This window comes from Melitaea cinxia, chromosome 4 (genome assembly GCF_905220565.1).
Source record: "Melitaea cinxia chromosome 4, ilMelCinx1.1, whole genome shotgun sequence".
Lineage (NCBI taxonomy): Eukaryota > Metazoa > Arthropoda > Insecta > Lepidoptera > Nymphalidae > Melitaea > Melitaea cinxia.
Genome location: NC_059397.1, coordinates 6,809,583 through 6,833,808, shown reverse-complemented (window position 1 = coordinate 6,833,808; position 24,226 = coordinate 6,809,583). Strand labels below are relative to the sequence as shown.

At 33.9% G+C, this 24,226-nt stretch overlaps 2 protein-coding genes, 1 long non-coding RNA gene and 1 pseudogene across 3 annotated transcripts; all 4 read left to right on the top strand.

Moving 5' to 3' along the window:
- Positions 1-768, top strand: LOC123670528 (annotated as a pseudogene).
- A 3,305-nt stretch (positions 769-4,073) lies between these two features.
- Positions 4,074-17,907, top strand: LOC123670070 (protein PTCD3 homolog, mitochondrial). The gene is made up of 15 exons (XM_045603579.1): positions 4,074-4,114; positions 4,202-4,384; positions 4,654-4,882; positions 5,213-5,436; positions 5,772-5,868; positions 8,482-8,643; positions 9,284-9,458; positions 9,914-10,044; positions 10,353-10,471; positions 11,375-11,459; positions 13,055-13,196; positions 13,829-13,937; positions 15,495-15,678; positions 16,369-16,550; positions 17,768-17,907. The coding sequence occupies exons 1-15, from the start codon at positions 4,089-4,091 to the stop codon at positions 17,847-17,849; spliced, it is 2,130 nt and encodes a 709-aa protein (XP_045459535.1). The 5' UTR covers positions 4,074-4,088; the 3' UTR covers positions 17,850-17,907.
- Positions 17,908-18,405: 498 nt separating this feature from the next.
- LOC123670238 lies at positions 18,406-19,916 on the top strand. Its single transcript, XM_045603746.1, has 2 exons — positions 18,406-18,435; positions 19,164-19,916. Exons 1-2 carry the CDS (start codon positions 18,406-18,408, stop codon positions 19,890-19,892), a joined length of 759 nt encoding a protein of 252 aa, XP_045459702.1. The 3' UTR covers positions 19,893-19,916.
- Positions 19,917-22,581: 2,665 nt separating this feature from the next.
- Positions 22,582-23,336, top strand: LOC123670071. The gene is made up of 2 exons (XR_006745866.1): positions 22,582-22,625; positions 23,094-23,336. It is a non-coding gene; the product is annotated as an uncharacterized LOC123670071 (long non-coding RNA).
- Positions 23,337-24,226: the final 890 nt, after the last annotated feature.

Genomic DNA, 24,226 nt, shown 5'->3' with positions numbered 1-24,226 from the left:
CCTTCTTTTTGTAAGTATAATTACTGTTGCTCAATTTTTAATGGCATTCATTTTTGTATGCTTGCAAAGAAATAGCAATAGTGTCGCAACGGTTTGTTACTGTAGAAATTTGTAAAAGTTAGGCTACTTTGCATACGAAATCTACTTTTAAATCAGAAAATTAAATAGGTTACATAGCTTCTTAAAATTTAATACATTTAAATCTATTTTTATATTTCAGACAGTTTATCATGGCACTGACTCTGTCATGGAATGCACTACAAGAGGCAGATTCCCTAACAATATGAATACAGATTGCCGAGGCTACCAATGTGCATTAGCGGAGCTACAAGTTTGACAAAGTATGATCTTCTCTGTCCAGAAAAGACCGTTTATAGTCATATAGAAAACCAGTGCACTAACGTGACTAGTTATCAGTGCCTGCCTAATCACAATTGCACGCTTGAAGGCGATTACATCGACCCTTCAAGTGAACACTGCAAATCGTATATCGCCTGTGTAAAAGACCTCAACAATATAACAACTGCAAGACTTATACATTGTCCGGCGGAAACAATTTTCAGTTCACAAGAAAGTATTTGTGTAAATGAAACGTTATTTAAATGTGAGTTTGCAACAGAATCGCCGAATGTTCTACAGGGGTCCGACGATCAATCTACGGGTATATCGAATAATGCTATCTGCCTGTATAAAAGTGCATACACACAATATGGAATGTTTATTTATATAATTGCTTTTAATATTATAATAAACGTATGATTAATTCTACTTTGTAATTATTCGTACCGACGTGATTGTTGTTTTGTGGTTTTGAATCCTTGTCATAAAAATTAGCGCAGTGTTCACGAAAGTTTTCGTATTATTTAAATAGTATCTTAACAGTTTATTACGGTTTTAATGTAAAATATGTCAAATGCGTCATTCACATAATTCAAGATATGGTATTATTTGCTTTTGTTATCATACAGCATCATTGTGAGAAGGTACGTGCAAAGCGTTTGTCATGTTGGAGTAAAAACATTTATTCGCATTTATAGATAACTGAGTTTAAAGATATTTGTAATCCTATGGATAATATAAACATAAAAACATATTTTAATTATAATTTAATAGCTTTTTTCAAAAGGGGTTTTACAAGGAGCTAATTGGTTTTGTATAAGTTAGTGTATACGGTATATATACCTTTTACTTATTTGTCTAGAATTCATAATTGAAAGAAAATATAAAATTTCAATAACTGATGAGTGTATTACTAGTGAAAACTATTGATTTTGTCATATTTTTTTCAAACTATCATATCATTGACCGGTCAATAAATCCGGGACTGTTTGACAAAAAAATAGGTTTTATGACGAATAATTATCATTCTAGTTTTCAACATCCTTCGAGCTCTACAGACTTCGCGTTGACTAGCCCACTGGCCCAGTTTGTGGTGACCCTGCTTTCTGCTCCGGGGTTCGTGGATTCGATTTCCACCCCGAGTCTGGGTTTAATATATATATTTATTTATATATGTATTGTTTATATGTATGTTTATCGAAAAAAAATGTAGCTATACCAGTTGGCTGTTCCCTGTGTTCGGCTTCTCTCGTGCTTGTACAGCCGCAACGAAATTTAGGAATTACTTTTTTTAACCAACTTTAAAAAAGGAGGTTACTCAATTCGACCGATATATATATATTTATCTATGTTCGGGGATAACTTCGTCGCTTATGAACCGATTTTGATGATTCTTTTTTGTTAGAAAAATAAGAAATCGATTTTTGTAGGAAAGATATTCCAAGTGTGGTACCATGATAAGAAAACCAGGATCTGATGATGGAATCCCAGTAAAATCGAGGGAAACCCACGAAAATCATAGTGACGATAAGTGCGTTTGCTAACTTTTTTCGTCTACTTACGTTGTATTACTTGTCGATGTAATTGAAGTCGGCTTTTTTCGTTTGCGAGCAAATACAATTATTACTATTGAAATCAATCGTGCGGTCGAAATATTATTCATCAAGCTTAGTCATAGTCTTTCTAAGCAAAAAATAAAACTTGAAGCATACATTTTATAATAACTTTTTTCTGTCTAGTAGTTAGTTCTAGTCTAGTCTGTAACATCCCAGTGCTGGCCATACACCTCATTCTCCATGTAGAAGAAGGATTGGAGCTTAATCTACTACGCTGCTCCACTAGGGTTGGCGCATGTGTTCCAAGTATTTATGATAACAACCGGGACCTACGGATTAACGTGCTCTCCGAGGCACGCTAGAGAGACCCACAAAGACAGACATCTAAACTGGAAAGGAATATTTGCACAAATATTAATGTCCTTCTCGAGCGGGAATCGAACCCGCAAACCGCCGGTGTTTTAGGTGATTACTCGCACCACTACACCAGAGCGTTGTTATATGCGTTTTGGATATACTCGCACATGCGAGTAACTGAATGACAACCTCAGTCCTACCTACCACTCTATCGCTCAAAATCAAAAGGAGGTCGAGGCTTAATTTGGCTCAGCTTTATTATGTATATATATATATCGTTTTCATTAGACTAATTATTTCACTACAAAGTTTCGTAAAGTTGGTTAATCAAGTTCACTTTCTAAGCACACAAAGCTAAAACTTGACATTAAAGTAACAATGTAGTTGATTGATTGATTGGTTTAAGTAGCAACAAACCTGATAAAAATAAGATGACATTGTTATTGATAAAATGAAATAAAAATAAAATAAGTAACGCACTCGACACTAGATGGTGCTGACATCATTCACATTACGCTATCAATGTTAGACGGAAGAATGAATATATTTGACAAAATGATGAAAGGGACTTCTGGTGGTACACTAGTCTCTAGCGTTTAATTCGCGCAGGCTCTTCATTGAGTGTCCTTACTGTGCCTTTTGACCGGCTGCTCTCAGAAAGTCTAAGTAAAGTTTAAATACGACTTTGTATTAATCTCGCTAGAATAAACATTATACTACGCAGAGTCCCTCTTTTATTGCCTTCTTCCCTTTCCGGTCCTCGTGTCTTTATGATGTCATCTTGCCCTACCTGCATCTCTTGATGTCATCCCTGATCCCCCACTACACTTTCTTAAAAAATATTTTAAATTTTATTCTTAGTACAAAAATAAAGAGTCAATCGATATATTTTTTAAACATTTTTCAGAAAACACATTAAGCCGTCTGTCCCACTTATAATTTATTATAACACATTACACACCTACTAGCGCTCGTTATTCTAGATTGTATAATTGTATAATTATTTACCAACTCGCTTCTGTTCAACTTAGTTCTGTTCCAATTCTCTTCAAAAGAAAACATGGAAATTTAAAATGGATTATATCGTAGAATCGATTTATATAATATCATGAAGAATCGAGTACGATCAAAATATTTTCGGTTCGAAATTAGTAAGAACAGCATAAGATACCTACACGGAATAGGAAGAACTAGTTTTTTTCCATTTTTTTTTTTCTGTTTCGTGCCATGGTTTCGTGGGTACGGGATACGGTATTTTCTGTATTATTATTAATTTAGAATTAATGGCTTTCACTAGTGCCGAATAGCACAGATGATTTCGCCAATGTCACGTAAGATGGAGAAGACACGACGGAGATTGGTCGGTGAATTAGAGGTAGCAACCTCAGTAGAATTTTGAAGACTGCCAAAATAGTAGGTATTATATATCAAACTATGAACCTAAAACAACACAAGCACTAAATATACTATATACATAAACAAGAATATTATTAATAATTTATTTACAACTACACTATGATAGAACAATCACTTATTTATTACAATATTTTTATATAATAATTTATTTACAATATTTTTGGTATTTTCTGTTGTTTTAAAATTTATCCCCAATAGGGAAAGGCAAAGGACTATAATCCATACAGCCTTTGGTATTTTCTGTATCCATTGACGTTCGATTTGACAGTATTATGACATTCATTGTCAAAATTGTCAATGGACAATAACTGAGTTAAAGTGAGGTATAAGAGGTTATGTTGTTCTTACAATACAAAACTTCAAATTAGAAAAATTATCACAGAAATATCATTATAATACTATTTTCCGTTAGTAATTCAAATGTATTCAAACGTTGTTATGTCAAGGTATACATGGTAAATTTTATTTTCTAATTTACTATTAAGTTTATTTTTATGAAAATTTTAAACATTAATATTTATTTTAAATAATAGGCAGTGGTCCAGGCTCGCGAATGTGTGTCGCTCATTGTCATCATTAGAAGGTCAAAAGCTGCCACAAACGAGTACCTCAACTGATGGTATTTCACCGCCGCCTCGTATACCAAGAGGCCCGACTGACATCTTACAGGCACTTGCGGCAACCGTTGGAAACGATCCTACAGCGGCACATTACAAGTAACCAAATTTTACACATTCAAATACAAGTATTTTCCTATTTATTTTCGTCTATATAAGACAACTTGTTCAGTTTTGTCTTCATTTATGCTTACTATTTTGGTTTAATAGACTGTGCTTTATCTGCTACGTCTATCTTTACATGTTTTTTTTTTAATCATGTAATATATAAATCCACTGATAAGCACAGTCAAACAATCAAGTGTACTTGTTTGGATGTTTCATTTTTAATAAATTAATATTTACAATAATAATAAATTAATTTTTAGGTACCATGATGATCCATTTCTAATCCCTCTATCAAACTTCCGTAAACGATCCTATGCTCTGTCTGCGGAGGCAGGAAGAAAAGCAGCTGCTTGGATCAGAGACGAACATGCAGATCTTTTCACAATAAGAGAATGGGACCCACCAATGAAAATGAAAGAGCCATACTTCAACGCTGATCCAAAAATACCAGCATTTGCTCCTAAACCTATATATAATGATGAAAGTAAGGTAAGTAGCATTACTATTCTTAAGCGCTTATTTTTCAATTGATTGATTTGATGCTGGCAACATACATTAAATTAAAAAAAAAAATTGTACTATTGACTTTAAATATACATTAATGATACATTCAAATAAAGTTTATTTTTAATAAGATGTATTACTTAGAATCTTTAGCCATTTTAAAAATGCAATTTCATCTCAAAGACCTAAATTTTTGTGTATGTGATAGGTGTATGTGTACAATTTTTATATTAAAACTATCAAATTTTATATTATAAAAAGTTCATCCATCCTAACAAAGTAATTTTCTTCATATTATTTTTTTTTAACTTGAAGGTAACAGAAGATGATTTAAAATACACAATAGAAAATGCACTACTAGAAGATGCAATTAAAGTTTTCGAACTCCTTGGTGGGGAGGCCAATATAAGTGACAAATTAAAACTATCATTTCTGCAACTTCTGTGCTTTTACAATGAAAAGGAACCTATTTCAATGGAATGGCTTGAAGAGAGATGGTTTTCTGCAGCCACAAAAGAAAGACACGCTGCTACTTGGAAGTATGGATTTATATTTTTTATTACAAAATTTCAAATATTTTCACATCAATGTTACTAAAAATTTTGTTTGCGACATACCTAAAAAAGATTTTTTTTATTCGCTTGCAAGTGAAACAGTAGTATTCCCATGAAAAACCCACCCTTTCGCTTCAAATTTTTTTGTAGCCATAATATGGTTGACATTTATTTAAAAAAAAATTCATTTTATTACCACATATTAAAATTTATTCTTTATTTAGGCCAAAAAAAAAAATAATAAATTTTATTTGCTTCATGTAACAATTACTATTAAAATAATTTTTTATTTTTTAAAATAATTTTTTTGTTCTTTATAGATTGGGTGGACTGGCTGATAAGATTTTTGCAGCGATGGATCCTAAGACACCAGAGGCATATTGTGCTATTATTCAGGGCATGGCTAAATATTTTCAGGTAAAAAACATTAATTTTTTATAAACTTAACAAGTAAATTAAAAATTATAAATTTTATAATCAATTCCTACTATATAATTTTTTAACCGACTTCCAAAAAGGAGGAGATTCTCAATTCGACTGTATTTTTATTTAATTTTTTTTTAATGTATTGTTGCGAACACACAAAGAAACTGGCGCCATCTAGCGGCAACCATTGAAAGCACACAAAGACAGAGACAGCATGAAACCCTTTACTCAATACTAGAAGTATAGTCTCAAAAACCGGGTACATGCGCGAACTTTCCAGAATGGTCTGGGCCTCGTCTCGGCCGATATAAATAGCCGCAGGGAGGCGAGCGAGTTCAGTTCAGTTTGAGCGATCTTCGAGGCAACTTCAAAGTGAAAACTAGTGATCAAGAGTGGCACCAGCAAAACCTACGACATTGGCTAAAACTTAGGACATTGTTAGTGCTTTGTGTTGGACCTAGTGCTAGTAAATAAAGTCTCCAAAAGAGTCAGCAGGTCTTTCTCTCCAAATCCTTCGAACCCTAACACGTAACAACTGGTGTCGGAAGTGAGATTTGGAGATGCCATTGACTCCGAGAAAAGACTTCAAGGAGGACGTAAGGACAAGGGCACAACGAGCTGCGGAGGCCACACCCACCGTGCGCCAAGCCCCGCCCACACCCCGCCTATCATGCCCCTCTCACACCCCGCCTATCATGCCCCGCCCACTGACCACGCCCTCAGGCCCCGCCTACTCGGACTCAGGCCCCGCCCATTCGGGCTTAGACCCCGCCCACTCAGGCTTAGACGCCGCCTACTTTGCGTCAAGCCCCGCCTACTTTGAGTCAAGCCCCGCCTACTTTGTGTCAAGCCCCGCCTACTCGGAATCAGGCCCCCGTCCATTCGGGCTCAGGTCCCGCCTACTCAGGCTCAGGCCACGCCCACTTAATCCGCCCACCTTACCACGCCCAACAGCGACACCGTAGCTTCTACAGACCCTCAAGTGGCTCTTCAATTAGTAAGTTTAATTAAATTAATGGAGCTTCACAGGGCTGAAATTCTTAGTGCTTTGCAAGAATCACAAGACAAAACAAGTTTCAAATTGCAAGAATCACAATAGCAACAAAAGGCTGAAATTCGTAGTGCTTTGCAAGAATCACAAGAGCAAATAAGTTTCTAATTGCAAGAATTACAAGAGCAAACAAGTTCCAAATTGCAAGAATAACAAGAGCAACAAAAGGCTGAAATTCGTGGTGCTTTGCAAGAATTACAAGAGCAACAAAAAGAGTTCCAAGAAAAAACGCTTTGAGCTATAAAGGATGTTAGTGACGCGGTGACTAAGCTTCGAAAAGATGTCGACGTAGTGGAAGAACGAGTTACCAGGTTAGGATTGTATGTTGAAAATGTGAAAACCGGCCTCGCTGAACTACAGAAGAAATTAGTGCGCCTTGAAACCACGGGAGTTGCGATATCTAGTGGAACTACCGGAGTGGCGCAAGGACAAAAGTGAAAGTGCGTCCATACGACGGCACTGCTTCGTGGAACGCTTATCGTCGACAATTCCAGACTGTTATTACTGCCAACGGATGGACGGAAAAACAATGCCTGACCGCTGTCACTGTTGCGCTCAGAGGGCAAGCTTTGTCGGTTCTGGAAGCACTGCCACATACAGGAAATGGGTTCCAAGACTTGATGGAGGCACTTGAATCCCGATACAGGACCGGCCATCTAGCGGCAACCATTGAAACCACACAAAGACAGAGACAGCATGAAACCCTCTACTCAATACTAGATGGCGCTAGAGGAACTACGGTGGAACTAAATAGAAGTATAGTTTCGAAAACCGGGTACATGCGCGAACTTTCCAGAATGGTCTGGGCCTCGTCTCGGCCGATATAAATAGCCGCAGGGAGGCGAGCGAGTTCAGTTCAGTTTAAGCGATCTTCGAGGCGATTTCAAAGTGAAAACTAGTGATCAAGAGTGGCACCAGCGAAACCTACGACATTGACTACGACTTAGAACATCATTAGTGCTTAGTGGTTGAACCTAGTGCTTTGTGTTGGACCTAGTGCTAGTAAATAAAGTCTCCAAAAGAGTCAGCAGGTCTTTCTCTCCAAATCCTTCGAACCCTAACACGTAACAGTATGTTACTTCAGAACTTTTGACAGGATGGACCGATTTCGACAAAAAAAATTTTAATCGAAAGGTGGTGCGTGTCATTTAGTACCATTAAAATTTTTTTGAAATCTAATAACTACTTTTCGAGTTATATCTAATAATGCGTTTTTACTTGACTATTTTTTCGTCGACCTACGTTGTATTATACCGCATAACTTTTTACTGGGTGTACCAATTTTGATGATTTTTAATTTAATCGAAAGCTGATGCTTATCATGTGGAGTGGTGGTAATTTTTGATAACGCGTATTTACTTGAGTATTTTTTCGTCTACCTACGTTGTATTATTACTTGTCCCATATAGATCTATAATTAACTAGATTAAAAAATTGATTATTTGATCTTGAATGAATAAATAAAAATAGCTAATTTTCAAAAACGATTGAAAATTTAAACAAATTTTATAAATGTGTAGTCAATTTTTTATTAATTATAAATACATTTTTAGGCTGAACGAGCTCATACCTTGGCCCAAGAGGCAAAAGAGAATGGCATACCCCTTTCCACAAACGTATATAATGCTTTGTTAGGATGCATTGGTTTCCTGAAGGAAGGAGTCACATTGCGTATTGACGCTTTAAAAAGCTTACTACTAGAAATGAATGAACAGGTGAAATAACTTATTTATGACACACACATACACACACACACATACCTACACACAGATAAATTATTTAATATCATTGTTATTCTGTAGTGATACACATCAAACTATTAAATTTAATAGTTTTAAGACTATCAAAGAAAAGTACACTAAAAGCTTCATGTCCCTTATTTTTTTATATGTTCTCATTTTTAAATGTCTTACTATTTAATGTTTATCAGAAGAAAACGAGTGTGTTTTTTTTATGAGTGTTCTTTTTTTATACCACTCGACTGAAGTAAAACTTACTATCTCCCTTTCTACCTCCACTAAGTTATATCTCCCTCTCAACTTCCGTTCGCCTCGCCCGATCACACTTTTCATAACGCTCTCGTTACGCAATAACCAACTTACTCCCCAAGTAAAAAGTGCGTAAAGAAGTTTTCCTTCAAAAAGTTACTATTTATTTATTATTTTCTAAATTAGGTTTATATTTATAATTTGTATCGCCATATAATAAATACGCTATATGAGTAATTACTATATGGGTAATGACAATTATTTTGGTACATAATAAAATGATATTGCTATTGCTAATCCCTTATTGGTGTTACAATATTTAACATTCCAAATAGATAAAATCATCATCTATACTTCTATTTTTTAGGGATTATCTCCAAATTCAGGAACTCTCAATGCATGTCTAAAATCGTTATCAGCGTGGGGAAGTGGGAAGGTGTTACAAACAGTTGCACTACAAATAGTCGCAGACTTTAAGCAACTAGGCATTGAACCGAGTCTCTCTGCTTACTACTACTTATTGTGTTTATTTTGTAAGGAGCGTGAGTATGTTTTTATATTTTTTCTTCTTATCAATTGACTATACAGTAATTTTGAAAATGTGCCATTTAGCCTTATATGAAATAAGAAAGAGTGGAAAATACTCAACTCCGTTTTAATAACCCACTGAAATTATCATTCTTTATTTCAGTTTATGAACAACTGTTATTTTTATTATGTTTAATAATAATTCTTGAATATAAAAAGAAAAAATCTGTATAACAGCCTCATCTAGGGGTCGTTTAAAATAATCATACATCAGATACTAAAATAAAATAAGGCACTTTTACGATGTTTTTGTCATTTTCAATTAAAAAAAAATCTGTATACTTTAGCTATGTCTGCAAAAGTATTATCTGAAAAAATATAAATGAGAAATTACGGAACATAAATGCTTGTAGCAAATTTTTTTGATTAGTGCACTTCTATGTTAAATGAAATAATATTATTATTACAGAAGGACCAAAAATTGATATATTAACATCAATAATAACGGATCTAGAAAATAGAGAATCTTTGAAACCTACAGACGCTGTTGATACAAACTTTTTCATAACAGCAATGGGAGTTTGTAGTAACCACTTGCAGGTATATATTTTTGTAACTGATCAAAACTTTAAGTATTTCGTTACGAATTTATAAATAACACACGTATTTTGAAAGTTCAGTTATCTATCTGTTTGCGGTTTAAATAAACACGCAATACGCATCTCCTTTAGTACTTTAGCCCTTTATATTCCTTTTCATAGCATAAACCATCATATTCCTTTATAAACAGAAGTAATAAAAAAAAAATTTAGAATCGGTTCTCACTTTTTTCATTCATTTATGTGCTCTATGGTCAGATAATTTTTTCTTCCATTACAATCTTTAATAATTATATATCATCTTTTTAGGATATAAATTTAGCAGAGAGGTTACACAAGTTACTAATGAAAGATGACAATTATAAACTAGTTGGAGATGCATACAAAGAAAGTATATATTACAGGCATTTTGTTACTGTTGCCTGCAGGTATGTAAATTTTACTTCTATGGAAATTTATCTAGTAAAATATATGTAATAGATAGTATTTTGATGTGATTGAAGTTTTTAATAAAAAAACATTTCAGTACTATTTAACTAATGTTTTGTTACAAAATGACATATGTGCAAAAATTCTTGATTGTAGTTAATTTTATTAATTTAATGAAATTATTTAAGTACTTATAATAATGTACCTAACCAATGTTCTTGCCTTGGGTGGTTAAAAAATTTCTTTAAAATTTTCTTTGTAAATATGTATAATAATAATAATAATAATAAAAAAGCCTTTATTAACAATCTTATACGTTACATTTCATCTTATCACTACTTATGTACTACTTACTAATACTAAATTGGTTGTTTATGAAAGCAACGTAATTAATTTTATTATTTGTATTAGACACCGGTTTTGTGATTGTCTTGCTCTTTGGCATAGGCCTCCCCAAGTGTTCTCCACAACGATTGATCTCTTGCTATCCTCATCCAGCATGGTCCTGCTACCTCCTTGATATCATCCTCCCACCTTCTATACTGTCTGCCTTTACTTCTCTTATTATATCTAGGGCACCATTCCGTTACTTCGTTTGTCCACTTTTCTGTCCTACTTCTTGTTATGTGTCCAGCCCATTTCCATTTCAGTTGTTTAATTTGGTATTTTATATCTTTAATCTTAGTTCGTTTTCTGATTGTTTTTAAACTAATTTTATCTTTTAATTTTATGTTGAGAATGCTTCTTTCCATTCGGTGTTGACAGGTTTCTAGTGATTTGATATTTTATTTCTAGTAAATATGTATATTTGAAATTAAAAAAAAAATGTATTTAGAAAATGAATTGAATTTCCAAGTGATTCAAATACTAACTCTAATATAATTGATATTTAATAATTTTAGATACGCGCCATTTGAAAGAACGACAGAGTTGTTGGATATTTTAGTACCAAACGTTTATGTTCCTGAACCATCAGTCATGGAGGAGGTAAGTTCAACAAAATTATAAAAAAAATGTTTCATCATCATCATCAGTTCAGCCTATTGCAGTCCACTGCTGGACATAGGCTTCTCCAAGTTCGCACCAGACATACGGAAAACCGTTTCCGCAATCCTCGTCCAGCCTACACCGGCAGTCTTACGTAGATCGTCGGTCCAGCGGGCCGGAGGACATCCCACACTGCATTTGCCAAGACGCGGTCTCCACTACAAAACATGTCCGCTGAAAAATGACTGTAAAATAAAAAATACAAAATTTTACCGAATCGCAAAAAGCCGTATTTCCAAGCAAGACAATACAAGGATATGAATTAATATTTTATGTGGGCGTATTAATCTTGATACATAATTCCTTAAAATTTTTGGGAGTTTTAACTTGTGCGATATTGTTATATGTAGAGTTATAGGAAGATCTCAAGCACCCCACACCTATCTTATTTTCTTAACAGTATAGATCAGGCTTTAATAAAAGTTTTTACCGGAGTGCGTTCATTTTGAGATCTATTCGACTAATAATAAAAGTGATCGGCGCCCACGTATTATCATAGAAGATTGTAGATTATAGTATATCACGGTACTCTCACATGGGTGAGATGGAGTTATAGACTTCAACGTAACTGACAATGTATACGTCGCTTAGTTTATTAAAAAATATTTCTTTTTTCAATATGGCTTACCACGTTCGCACGTTTTCGATATTTTGATAAGAGACCGTTCATAAAATATGTGTCACGTAAAACTTTACTATTTTGGACACCTCCCTCCTCCTTTGTCACGCTATGTCACAGCTATATCGGCCCCCCAAGAAATCATCATCATCATTACAGCCTATACACTCCACTGCTGGACATAGGCCTCTACAAGTTTACGCCAAAAATAACGTGAACTCATGTGTTTTGCCCATAGTCACCACGCTGGGCAGGCGGATTGGTGATCGCGGTACTGGCTTTGTCGCACCGACAACGCTGTTGCCCGTCTTCGGCCTGTGTATTTCAAAGCCAGCATTTGGATGGTTATCCTGCCATCGGTCGGCTTTTTAAGTTCCAAGGTGGTAGCGGAACTATGTTATCCCATAGTCGCCTCTTACGACACCCACGGGAAAAGAGGGGGTGGCTATATTCTTTAGTACCGTAGCCACACAGTACCCCCAAGAAATATTACGTCATAACAAATGATGCCTGGAATCTTACCCTATATAGCAGTAAGATAGGCTTTTAAGTATGTGGGGACAATCATCGTCATTAATAAAAATTAAGTACTGTCAAGCTGTGGAAAAAACAGTTTACGTGTTCGATTCCCGCTCAGGATGAATATTTGTATTTGTACAAATATTCCTTTCCGGTTTGGTTGTCTGTCCTTGTATGTGGGTCGCCTCACCGTGCCTCGGAGAGCACGTTAAGCCGTCGGTCCCGGTCTTCATCATACCTGATAGCGATTGTTTCTCATAGTAGGGAACATACACCACCCCGCAATGGGGCAGCGTGGCGGAGGCCTATGCCCGACAGCAGGAGGTTACAGGCTGAATGCGAATGCCCCTTTGTGCGAACATATTACGGACGAGCCGCAACCCGTGCGTTGCCACAGATAATAAAGACGCTGGAGGTGGCGGGCGCGGGCGAGCGGCTGGCGGCGGCGTGGGCGCAGCTCGTGGTGTCCGGCCTGGCGAGCCGCGCGCGCCTCGTGGAGCGCCTGCTGGCCGCGCTCGTGCGCTGCGCCGAGCTGCAGGGTCAGTGCTGGTGCTAGCGCCGTGGCTTATAGACGTCTGCAACACCAGTGGCGGGCGAGCGGCTGGCGGCGGCGTGGGCGCAGCTCGTGGTGTCCGGCGGTCCGGCGCGTTGCCGGCCCCGTCCCATCCCATCTTTCAAAGTTGGGAAGCTATAAAAAATACCTAAATTATTCTTTACATCGTGTGCACCAAAACTATTGATGATAGAATAAATTCCCCCCAGGAGCTCTGGTCACCTTACTCACCAACAGGAACACAATACTGCATGAAAACAGTGTTTTTTAGCTGTGATCTTCTGTAAGTCGAGGTGCTCCCCCAAACGGGCTGCTACATATTTTGAGCAGGAAATTTCTTGCTATGCCCTACCTCAGTTATTAAAGGTGTTGGCGCGAGAAGATGAATCTAATACTAGGATTAAGGGTTGCTAATTTTTTTAATCCAAAGAATATTTTCTACAATTTAAAGTAATATTTAATTGGGTAAAATGCGTGCTTGATTTAAACCACATTAATATAACACAATTTTCGTCATAATCTACTATTTTAAAGTAAAAGTAATTTTTTAAATTATTTCTAATTTTGTCTTTTGTGAATTGTATATTTCTTATGTTATTTTACACTTGTGGCGTGTAGAAGAGGACGTGAAAGCGAAAATCAGAGGCGTCGCAGCGGATATCTTGAAGTATGGTCAGATGCTTGAAGAACGGGAAGAGAATGACGATAGCCGAACACCTGTACAAAAGTAAGAAATATAAGTGCTTATATGTCGTATTTATGTATGTAAGCGGTTACCGTAGTCTACTCTCGAGTCGGACACTCCCCAAGAGCTCTGGCCTTCTTACTCATCACAGAAACCCAAGTCTACTTGAGAGCAATATTTTTTAATTGTGATCTTTTGTAAGGATGAGATATTTTTCCAGACGAGATGCTCCAGTATTTAAGCAAGATATATCCTGCTGTGCCCTATCTCAGTATTTGTTTTAATTCCTACTCTTTTTAAGTCTAAAATTTTTGGTATAAAGTATAGATAATCCGAAGCTACTTTTCGAATAACTGTTCTATAATAATTTTAATTATGATGGTATCAGAAATCTTAACTAGTTTTGAAACATATTTTTGCTAAGCAAATACCAATTTATTTATTTTTAAATCAATGTAATATGATTAATTAATCTATAATATAAAAATGAGTCGCTGAATGTGTTGCTAAGCGCAAAACTCGAGAACGGTTGGACCGATTTCGCTTATTCTTTTTTTTAAATATTCCTTGAAGTACGAGGATGGTTCTTACGGAGAGAAAAAATCTAAAAAAAAAATTAAATTTCCTGAAAAAGTCTAAAAACAACACTTTTCTATACTCCCATACAAAAGATTTGTGATAATACTTAAAAGTCAATTTGAACTTTAATATCATACGATAAAGTTTGTGTTAGGCGATACGAAGTTCGCCGGGTCAGCTAGTAACATATAAAATAATTTACCAAATCCTAAAAGTCAAATTCTCTTCGAATTATTAACGGTTAATGCAAGATCAAAATCTAGAGATTACAATTAAAAATTTCGTGTGTACTTTAAATTGTTATTTTTTTCAATTCAATTTCAGTATAATAAACGTAATTGCATATGTATAGTTTTTAATATGTAATACGGTATAAGTACCTATAAAGACTTATGACAAGAACTGTCTTGGTCATTAATTTTCACGAATTTTTATACATTTTTTGGAAAAATAATTATGAATCTTACTTTAAAGTACAATTCTTTCCTTCTCCTTTCACTCGAGTCCATCCCTTCTATATCCATGTAGAAGATGAAATCATTCCCAACGGTCAATTTCACAGACTGTTACTTCAGATCTTCTTGTTCTTCTTCTTTTATTTTTAGCATACGATCGCCATTAGCGACATTCTGCCAGTGTCAAGTATAAATTAATATAAAAATAAAAAACGCCCTTGAAATTTTAATTTTGAATTATTTTGTTATCCGGTAAATACATAGGCATATGTATTTACCGCATAAGGCGGAAAAACATATAAAAAACTAGCTGACCTGGCAAACTTCGTATCGCCTTATTTTTTTTTTTTAATATAATAATTACATATATTAAAACAAAATATACCCTATCTTTCAAGTTGGATCAAACTGCACACGGTGTGCAAATTTGATTAAAATCGGTTAAGTAGTTTAAGAGTTCATCGCGGACAAACATTGTGACACGAGATTTATATATATTAAGATGGGCATATTTGTGGTATTAGAACAAGTTACTTCAGATGTTACAATAACGTTGTATCATCAGGTTGTCGGCGACGGCGCTGTCGCACGTGATCCAGCTGTGCGGCTCGGGCGAGGGCATGTGGTCGGAGGCGGAGGCGGCGCTGCGGCGGTTGCGCGACGATCGCGCAACTGGCGTGCCGCTGGCCGCGCCCGTCGCCGACCTCGCAACACGCGCCGCTGCCGCCGGAGAGCACGGGCTCGCCGCTGTGAGTACCAATACTTCTTTTAAATATCGATGGCTCCTAAGTATACTGAGTCAACTAACAACTTTTGATAATTTCATTTTTTAAGATATTAATAACATTTACTTCATTTCCTATCTACCTATGTAACAAAAAAATAAAGTTATTAAAAGTAGAGTTGACTCAGTATACTTAGGAGCCATCGATTATGATCAGGTCGGCAAACAAGGCCCACCTGATGGTAAACGGTTACCGTATTCATTCACCTACCTTACCATTAGCACGGGAACATAACACTACTTCAGAGCAGTGTTTTTTAGCTGTGATCTATTGAAAACATTAAATTATTAAAATGCATTGTATAAAAATTGATTTACCAACTGAACTATGAAACTATGGAATGTCAACTGTAGCATTGTACAAACCTTAGTGGTTTTCTTTTGCTACTTATAATTGTGAATTTGTATGTATTGTTTCTTTAACTGATAATTAAATAAATAAATAATAATACAAAATCTATCCATCAAAATGTCAAAATGCAGACTCATATATCAGCACATCAGGATTAGTTACACGATCTGTTAGATAAGTAAACTTGTACTTTTTTGTATTGGTGCTATCGTTTCAAAATGACAATTGACACGTGATCAATCCACAATTTCACGTATAATAATATAATACCAATGTGATATACCTACATATTTGTTTTTATAGATGGCAGTAACATACTTAGCTGAGTACGGATTCGAAGAAGCGACGGCGGCATGTGTCGAAACATTGGGCCTGATGTTGAACAGGAGTAAGGAGGAGGTCGAGAAGCTTCTAGAAGAAAATAGCCCTTCGCTCGCTACCTCCTTACAGTCTTCAGCATTGGAAATCGTTCGAGCTTACAATACGTAAGTATATTTTAGAACATAACTGATGTATCGGTGTTATTTCTAAATTTATTTATTTATTTGTTGCCATAAACATACTACCATTACAGGCTTATTACCTAATGCGATAGTACATATAATACTAAAATATTGTAGCCAAAATATTATTTTAATTAATTTATTAATCAATTTATCGGGCTTAATTTTAAAAATAAAGAAACTGTTCAATAAATATTAAATTAGTGTAAATTTGTAATTGAATTTTTCGTTCAGTATTAGTTTAGTTAGTTATAGATGACAGATAAGGTATAATGTATATTTTAGAAGAAATGAAAAATTTATAAATACATATCCTTAGAATAACTTTATATCATTTACTCAGATATTACGTAAACAACTTGCCGTCATTATTATATAACTTAAGTCAGAATCATATGAAATCTATACTAATATTATAAAGAGGAAAGATTTGATTGTTTGTTTGCATTTAATAGGCTCCGAAACTACTGAACCGATTTGGAAAATTCTTTCGCTGTTGGGAAGCTATAAAAAATAACTAAATTATTCTTTACATCGTGTGCACTGCCAAAACTATTGATGATAGAATAAATTCCCCCCAGGAGCTCTGGTCACCTTACTCACCAACAGGAACAACACACTGCTTGAAAACAGTGTTATTTTGCTGTGATCTTCTGTAAGGTCGAGGTGCTACCCCAAACGGGCTGCTCCATATTTTAAGCAGGAAACATCACAGAATGTCGTAAAAAGTGTGGAAAAATGACCCTTCCGTGACTCACCTGTGACTTTAATCTTATGTAATCTGTGATCTAGAATAATAGTAGCTTAGTCAACTTACTACTACTGTTTGCATTAAAGAATATCAAATATCCTGTCATCATTTTAGTCTTTATAATAAAAAGAGTTTCTCGGCTGGTTCGATTGCTTAGGAAAAATATTATGCAAATTTTTTACACGGAGAACAAATATATATATATAACTTTAACTAAAAGTATACAAATTTATCAAGTATTATCTCCTTGACTCTAGGTTTACATGTATGTATGTACAAATACCGAACGTCATGTAAACATGACTAACTGTTTTGTTCTCATTTTCATTTAGATTCGTTTTCGAATCTAGAATATCTTCTAAAATATTTATTTAAATGACGTAATGTAGGGCAAAAGTATTAATAATATGACATCGATATTACTTTTTAATTTATTTTATTTCTTTAGAGCCAAAACTGGTGTGCCATTACAAGATTCAGGATCGTCGACAAGCTCAGACAGCGGCAACGAATCATCTGATGACGATTAGACTAACTAAAATAATTGTAGAATATAATAGTATTATAATAAAATGCATTTAGATATAATCAATAGATTTTTATTTATTTTTCACTTAATTTATAATTAATAAATTATAATTGTTACGATACAATCATCATAGATCTAATGAGACAAAATCAAGATATATGTAACATGAGAAATTATACCAAACTATTCATATGTACTCTTCAATATACACATAGCTGCGTTGAGAGATCTAATTCTACATTTTTCTCAAATATTTAAACTCCATCTTAAATTCCACTTATAAATCATTCACAACGGATGTGTGCATAATCAAAAACTATTTATGAAATAGAGCAATACACAATTTAAGTAAACATTAGTAGATATTTAAATCTAAATTTACCGTGACACGGTGTGCTAGTGACACGAAATCTGGCCAAAGGTGTTAACAATGGTAATTGGTAGTGACATGAAAAGTTCTAAAGAAAGCCTGTCTCTCCGTTAGTTGTCCGTGGCTAGTCTTCTGGTAACCTTGACTGGCGTATTCAAAAATTGAAATCGTCGCTGTCTCTTTGAAAATGTTCAATAGCATCTTCGTGACATTTATTGTGAGTAACATATTTAATCTTTTAAGTGCCGCCCTAGTTTTTTTTTATATTTATAAACATTAGTATAATGAATCATTTAATATAAGAAAAGGCTAATGAATAATTTAAAAGCACTTTTATTCAAGATAAGACATTAACAGATCATAATATGTACATAATATTATTAATATTTATCCCAATATATAATAAACTATTTTAACCGACTTCAAAAAAGGAGGAAGTTCTTAATTCGACTGTGTTTAATTGGTACCTCACAACACTCATAACTTTCAACTGGGTGGATTTCGATAGTTCTTGTTTTTAATCGAAAGATGGTGTCATGTGGTCCCATTTAACTTAATTCGAGATCTGAGGAGTACTTTTTGAATTATCTCTACTAATGCGTAATTACTTGACTATTCTTTTTTTGTCTACGTAATACACACACGGTCATCTGTTCCTAAAGCAAGCAACTTAATGCTTGTGTTATAGGTAACAGCCGACTGGTACAGTTGTATATATATTTTGTTCGATAAATATACTTATAAATACACATAATAAAAATAAACATATATAAAAATATATATTACACCCAGACTCGGGGTGGGAATCGAACCCACAACCCTCGGAGCAGAAAGCAGGGTCACTACAATTGTATGTATTGTATTGTTGATGTATTTGAAGTCGGTTTTTTTTTTCGTTTGCGTACACATATACGTAGTGATTATATTAATGACTTATCTTTTCAGATCCTAATCAATAGCAAAGATGTTTTTGGATTATGGAATCCCTATAATCCTGAATGTGGACGTTACGGTTTTGTTTGTGAAGGAGTTTCGAAAGTTAGATTATGCGACGGGGACAAGTTACTGGGACCGTCTTTCCTTTGTCCCGCTAACACAGTATGTAATGAAGAGTCTACTGATCTCTGTGAGGACACTATAAGCAATATAGATTCTTCCATTACAAAGAATGTTCGATGCCATCGCAGTGAAAGAATTGCAGATCCAACCGTCCCTGACTGCAAAGGCTACATCTTATGTATTCCTAACAAAAAACGCTTTCAAGGCATCAAATTTAAATGTACTGGAAACACAATTTTTAACGGATACACTCGTGCTTGTACCTCTCCCGAACAATACAAGTGCCCACTTGTTAATACTGCCAAAACCAAGCCACAATTTTACGAAGACAATAAACAAATAAATTCTAATCGTAATAACTTTCAAACTTCGAATGGTCCGGGTCACAAATCTATAGATTGTAAAAACTACAAGTTCACAGTAACGCAAGACGATAGCCCCTCACGCGCAACATTCTTCTGCCCTTCGAAATCAACAAGAGGTGGAAGCTCACTTTATTGCACTGTATTTTCAAACAATTTTTGTGTAACGTTAGAAAGAGATATGGAAGACCAATTTATGCAAAGCACGGGCACAGCATTTCGAAGACCTCGACAACATTTTTTGAAATCTTAAAATACATAAAAATTTAAAGCATGAGACTGAAATATTTTTTTATTTGCTAAGTATTGATTCTAATTATTATTTTATTATTACTTAAACCTCCAAATAATTAGTTATAACACATATTTCACACCTACAAACCTATTATATTGCACACCTACAAACGTCTGCTCTTGTATGTCCTAAGGTTGGCTGATAGAGAATGCTTTTAGCATTAAGCCCGCCTTTTGTACAATTCCTTAGTGTATTATGCAATATATGTATAATAAATAAATTAATTAATTAATTAATCTTGTTAGCTCGAGCTGCGAAAATATTGTAAAGTGTATATTTCGTAAGCAGCTCAAAATATATACGGATTCATTCGCCGACGTGCAAGACATTTGCTGTTACAATAACAATAACATTTGTTATTGCAATTTTTAAACTACGCCTAACATTCATAAGTATCGGAATCAACACATTTTTGTTTGTCTTTATTAAAAACTTCATCAGAGTCGCACTTTTTAACTTTTCGACGAAATTGGGATTTGGAACCCTTTTTGCATACAAAATATTTCCTGCAATTGTCGGGATGTTCAAATTTTCCTTCTTTTATGCAGTGAAATTGTTTCGTATACTTTTCAGATTGTTTAAATTCTTTGGATATATTTTCATCAGTACTAACATCACTATTCGTTTTGGAAACATTTTCAATAGATGAAAATTCAGAAACACATGAGATGTTCTTTTTATTTAAATGGTAACCTTTTTGGCATTGTAACTTAAATCTAATATAACCGCCCAAATACTTAGCGCAAATGTAGTAAAACTTATCTGATAAGACATTAATAAATCTTCCAGACGATAAACATCTAAATTCATTATTCCTGATGCAATGTGAGAGATTTTTCGTACATTGTTTGTTAATTTCACTAAACACTGTATCTGGTGGACACATTCCATATATCGGTTGAAGTTTTCCTATACAAATATAAAATTTAGTACAGTTATTTTTATCAGAGTATTTACCACGATCACGGTTAAAACAAGAAAATTGTGAGGCTAATGGTGTCGTTTGACCGTTAAAATTCGATATATTTTGTTTCGATTCATTTGATAAATTTCTTAGTATATTTATTGTTATGGGCGGTTTTTCAATATCATTATCGTAGTTATCTGTATTTTGTTGTAAATCCTTCTTTAATAAATTGTTATCATTCTGAAAAGACATATTTTGATTCATATTAGTCTCTAATAACGATACGTTTTTATTACTGTTTGTTCCGTACTGCTTTGAGAGCGATGTATTTTCATATTTTAAAGAAGAGTGGTTAGTTGATACTTTAAATATTTTAGACAATATAAAACCTTCACTAGCGGTTTCATTCACTAATTCACTTCTAATATTTTCCGTATCTAATGTTGATGTATTACTTGTTCTCTCTGTTATTTTTTGTACATTATGAAAATTGTTATGCAGATCATCAATGATATTAACTGTCGTTATAATATTGTTACTGTTTACATAATTACTTTTTTTATTTGTTACATTGCTATGATATTTATTTGATGTTGTTTCATGAGAAGTTGTTTGAGCAACGTTAGTTTCTAAACTTTTAATACTTTTTGTCACGAACGATGTAGTTTCAGGTGTGGTATATGAATTAAAAACTGCCTCACTTCTGCTTATGTCATAATCTTCTACATCTGACACGCTATCCAACGTGTTCGGTAAAATATATGGTAAATTAGTGTCTGTATTAAAAATTGTTTCGTCCTTTTCATTACTACGTTTAAGATCATTTTTCTTCTGTGACGAAACAACTTTTGTTATGTTCTCTTTATGGTAAACGTGTGGAAACGGGTTAGTTGTAAGTGAACTACTTTCAGTGATGGGACTTATGTTTATAGATTCTATACTACCTGTTAAAAATAAATGGGAGTTTGTCGCCTCGGTGGTAGTAATTATTTCACTGCTTTCTATCTTTTCTAAATTTTTATCAAATGGTATGATTGAAATTTTTTGTTTTAGTAATGGTATAACGATAGTGCTATGATCGACATTGTTTAAATTACTGTTTACAGTAGTATTTACTTTATTTATTGATACATTTGAAATATTAAATTCTACATTCAAAGATGTTGTATGTTTGATTTTTCCAATAAACATTTTATCTAACTGGGATTGATTTTTTTCGTTATTAGCATACGATACATAACTAGTAGTTGTCATATTTAATACGTTTATCTTTTGATTATTTTTATATATCTGATCGTCCGTATTATTTAATGCTTGCTTTGGTGTCGGATTAATAGAGCTTTTCCTTGAAACAATAAATGACGAAGAGCGTAAATTCAAATAGTCATTATTGGAATTATTTATCAATATTACTGATTCTTCAGCATTCGATGTATTATTCGAATAAGGAACGTTGTATAATGTTTTATCTGTATACGTAATACCAGAGTAAATAGGCGGTGAAACTGTTGTTGATAGCATTTCATTCTCTTTAAAATCAGGAATAGTAGGAGTTGTGGCAACATAATATGTATTTTCTTGATTTTTATATGTTTCAGAAATAATTTTTGAGGTAAATTGTTGGGTTGATGGTATATATTGAAGAGTTGCCCTAGAATTTAAATCGACACCAACGTTTGAAGGAGTAACATCAATAAGTGGCGTTAAATTATTTTGGGCTTCGGCTAATGAAGCCAAAATTGATTCGGAAGACACTGTGGTACTATATGTTTTTTTCAATGAAGGTGAATGAATGGTATTTATGTCTCCGTTTTTATTAAGTAGAATAGTTTTATTTTCATGAATGTCGCGGTCGTCTGCTGCTTTGTGCACATTATTTTCAATGTTAGTATCAGTTACAGAAATAATGGGATTTGGGACTACGTAATATGAATTAGTATGATTTTTATGTAGTTCAGAAAAAAAAATTGTAGTCAATTGTTCGTGAAACGATGTATATTGAAGAGTTGTTTTTGAATTTAAACCGACATCAATATTCATAGAAGTTGCATCATTTTGTGAGGTTAATTTAACAGTGGTTTCTTGTAAGGAAGCTACATTTGATTGGGAAGTATCTGTGGAGTTATATTTTTCTATTGATGAAGCAGTAACTCTGAGTGTACTCCCAATACATAATTTTGTTTTATTTTCAGTGACTTCATTGTTATCTACTACTCTCTGTATATTATTATCAATATTTGTTTCCGTTACAGATACAGTAGGAATAGTTTCTTCAGAAACAACAGTTGTTGTAGATTGTTCAGGTAACGAGGAATATTGAAAAGTTGTTTCTGAAGTAATATCGACACTAATATTCAAAGGAGTTACACTTACATTAGTTAGTGGCATAAAATTAATCGTGGTTTCATGCAAGGAAGCTAAATTTGATTCAGATGAATTTGTGATGTTGTATATTTCTACTAATAAAGGAGTATCTATGTATGTATTTTCTTTAAGTAATGTTGTTTTATTTTCAGTAACTTCATTGTCGTCTGTTGCTGTAGATATATTTTTTTCATAGTTTGTGTGATCTACATTAACAAGTAACAAATTATCGGTAGCAATTTCGTTATTGTGAATAGTTTTATTATTTTTATGTAACTTTATTAGAACTTCTATTTTTGAACTGTTTAAGTCCGACTTAGCTAAAATATTATCAGACGAAGTTTTCAATAATTCTGTTGGTAATGATTCAATTGATGCAACTGTCGAATTGAATGTAGTCATTGATAAGAGATCAATATAAGGCATTGTGGTTTCTGATTCTGTGAAATTATCTATATATTGATTACCTGATATTGTTGTTACATTTCCTGTGTACAGATCAATAGAATCTGGCACACTAGTTACATTTTGTTCGAAACTTTGCTCATATTCATTACTAGCTATAAAGTTAATTAAATTATCATTTTTATAATAACCATTAGTACCAGTGAGGAGAGTGCTTTTGATATCATTTTCTTCATTTGTGTCATCAAAAGTTTCTGTGGCTGACATTGTTGAAGGAAAGTCAGTTAATACAGCCAAAGTTTCTTTTTTGTCTGATAATTTGTCATTATTGATATTTGTAGTAGTAAAACCAGTATTCATTAAATTTATTGAATATTTTCTGTTTATATTTTTAGTGGTATGAGTATTTTCGTAAGTAGACAAATTATCTTTAAAATTATTGACACAATTTTTTGTCAAATTATTTTTTGAGTTGTCAAAAGATAAATTTCTAATGGTACCATCATTAGACTCGGTAGTTTGTTCTATATCTGTATTATACGATTCTGTAGTAATGACAGGATTTAATACACTTACTGAAGGGTGGTTAGCAATATTTTTATCACTCAAACTACTT